This window comes from Buceros rhinoceros, unplaced genomic scaffold (genome assembly GCF_000710305.1).
Source record: "Buceros rhinoceros silvestris isolate BGI_N320 unplaced genomic scaffold, ASM71030v1 scaffold4845, whole genome shotgun sequence".
Classification (NCBI taxonomy): domain Eukaryota; kingdom Metazoa; phylum Chordata; class Aves; order Bucerotiformes; family Bucerotidae; genus Buceros; species Buceros rhinoceros.
In genome coordinates, this window is record NW_010414477.1 from 90,323 (window position 1) to 92,360 (window position 2,038).

General features: G+C 43.8%; 1 protein-coding gene across 1 annotated transcript in view; it reads left to right on the forward strand.

Annotated features, from left to right (window-relative positions):
• Positions 1-399, forward strand: part of LOC104494288 (25-hydroxycholesterol 7-alpha-hydroxylase) — a gene marked incomplete at its 3' end in the record, with an annotated part of 10,127 nt that extends 9,728 nt beyond the window's left edge. Inside the window, exon 5 of the mRNA XM_010137098.1 lies at positions 193-399. Coding sequence (XP_010135400.1) covers positions 193-399 — 207 coding nt within the window. The remainder of the gene's footprint in view (positions 1-192) is intronic.
• Between the last annotated feature and the right edge of the window lie 1,639 nt (positions 400-2,038).

Below are 2,038 nucleotides of genomic sequence, written 5' to 3' on the forward strand. Positions count from 1 at the left end.
CCCACCCCCCGACATGACATTTCAAACTATTCTCATTAAGCAGAAAATTAGACTTCAGAAGCCTATTGGTCCTCATTAGCATTCACTGATCCTTGGCTGGGTCTGTGTCCTAACATCTTTTAATTAGCACACTGCAAATCTAATCAGTGTAATAAACGCTATTAATCTTCCTTTTCACTTATTTTCTCCCAGCACATCATTTTGCCTTCCTGTGGGCCTCTGTGGGAAACACGATTCCAGCTACATTCTGGGCCATGTATTACCTTCTGCGGCACCCAGAAGCTCTTGCAGCGGTGCGTGACGAGATTGACCATTTGCTGCAGTCAACAGGTCAAACGAGAGGGCCCACGTATGACTTCCACCTCACCAGAGAGCAACTGGACAACCTGGTCTACCTGGGTAATTTGTTTTTATCTGCCAGGAAGAAAAGAGGGGCTCTCCCGGCAAACTCGCTTTATCACTCATTCCTGTTTACGGAGAAGGTGGAGGACACAGCTGCCTAATTGACATAATAACACCCATTTACATCAATTATAAATTATGTAGTTTATAGCTGTAGATACTCTCGTTGCATGTAAACATTAAAGCCTCGGTAATTAACTATGCAAGGTATGCAAAAGGCTAAATCGAAGCTTTGCAATTATTTGAAAAAAAGTTGATGCCTATTAAGTTGTTTGATTCTGAGCATCTGCCGAAGTGTTAATGCATTTCAAATACTCCTGCACGGTACTGCCAAGAAAGACCCCTTCCTGAAATTACAGTGGGATAATGGAGTTCAACTGCAAATGGAATTTTTTCGCAAGCTCTCTTTAATGAAACGGAAAGATTTCTGAAGTGGTCTTCAGCTGAGCGGGGCTCACACAATGGGAGAAGGTGGAGTAGAAACAGGCTTGGAAAAAGTACCTTGATTGAAAACAGGGAGCTCTGAGGGACCTTCCAGTTCGGGATCAGGGGTTCAGAGGGAGACCCTCACCGGTGGCCATAGGAAGTTGTCTGATACAGGAGCTGGAGAGAGGCTTTCAGAGCACCCAGCAACGGTTTCACTTTGTTTGCGAGTGCGCAGGCACTGGCAAGGTAAAAAATTAGCTCAGGTGAGGAGAGAGAGCGGAGCGGGTAGGAATCGAACCTTTAAGCAGCCGAAACTTTTCACAGATAGTGTTACTAGGGTCGACAACAGCTGAATAAAACGTTGAATGTTCAATATTTCTTCTTGAGTATCAAAAACTGAGCCCGTGTCTACCCGTCCTGGTATCTCATGGCCTGAACTGACGTTCCGCTCTTAATGAAGCTGTGTCAAGAGAGGTTGGAGGAGCCATGCAGCCTCTGTGCCTGGATTGGATCTACGCAGTAGCTGCCATTCTCCAGGACCATCCAGCGGGGCACGTCTCAAGAATCTGTGTTCAAACCTGATTTGCTTCTCATAGTACAAATAGAAAATTGAGTTTGATCCAGCTGCTGGTTTTCAGACTCACGCTACGTAAAACTAACATTAATGTTCTAGCAAACTGGTTTGACGTGGAGTCATGGCTGTTTTGGTGCAGGTTTATCTCTAACCGATGGAGACTGCTCCTGAAGTAGGGGAGATATTGGATGACAGGGGCACTTCTGAAGAATAACACAACTTTCTAAGCATTTAATGTACTTTTAGGGAACACAAATAAAACTGCTTCACATCAGAGTGAGCACCCACCAAAAAAAAAAGAGAAAAGGGAAGTTACTGAGCATCAGGAAGATCAAGAATTTATTTTGTATTTGGAGACTAACACTGGAATGGCAAGGGAAAAAAAAAAGGAAAAAAAAAACCCAAAGGGGAAGAAAAAAGGCACCCTAGAAGTGTAGGAATAAGGCAAATAAAAGCATGTACTTCACTAAAACCATCTGGTGCAAAATGGTATGAAGAGTTTAAAACATTAACTGTGTCATTCCTCTGCTGCTCCGTGGAATCTTGAAGTACCTCGGTAGCATTTGATTTATGTGTTGAGAGGGAAGTGCCACATCCTGCTCCGTAGGGTTCTGGTAACACTTGTTCAATTCCGTA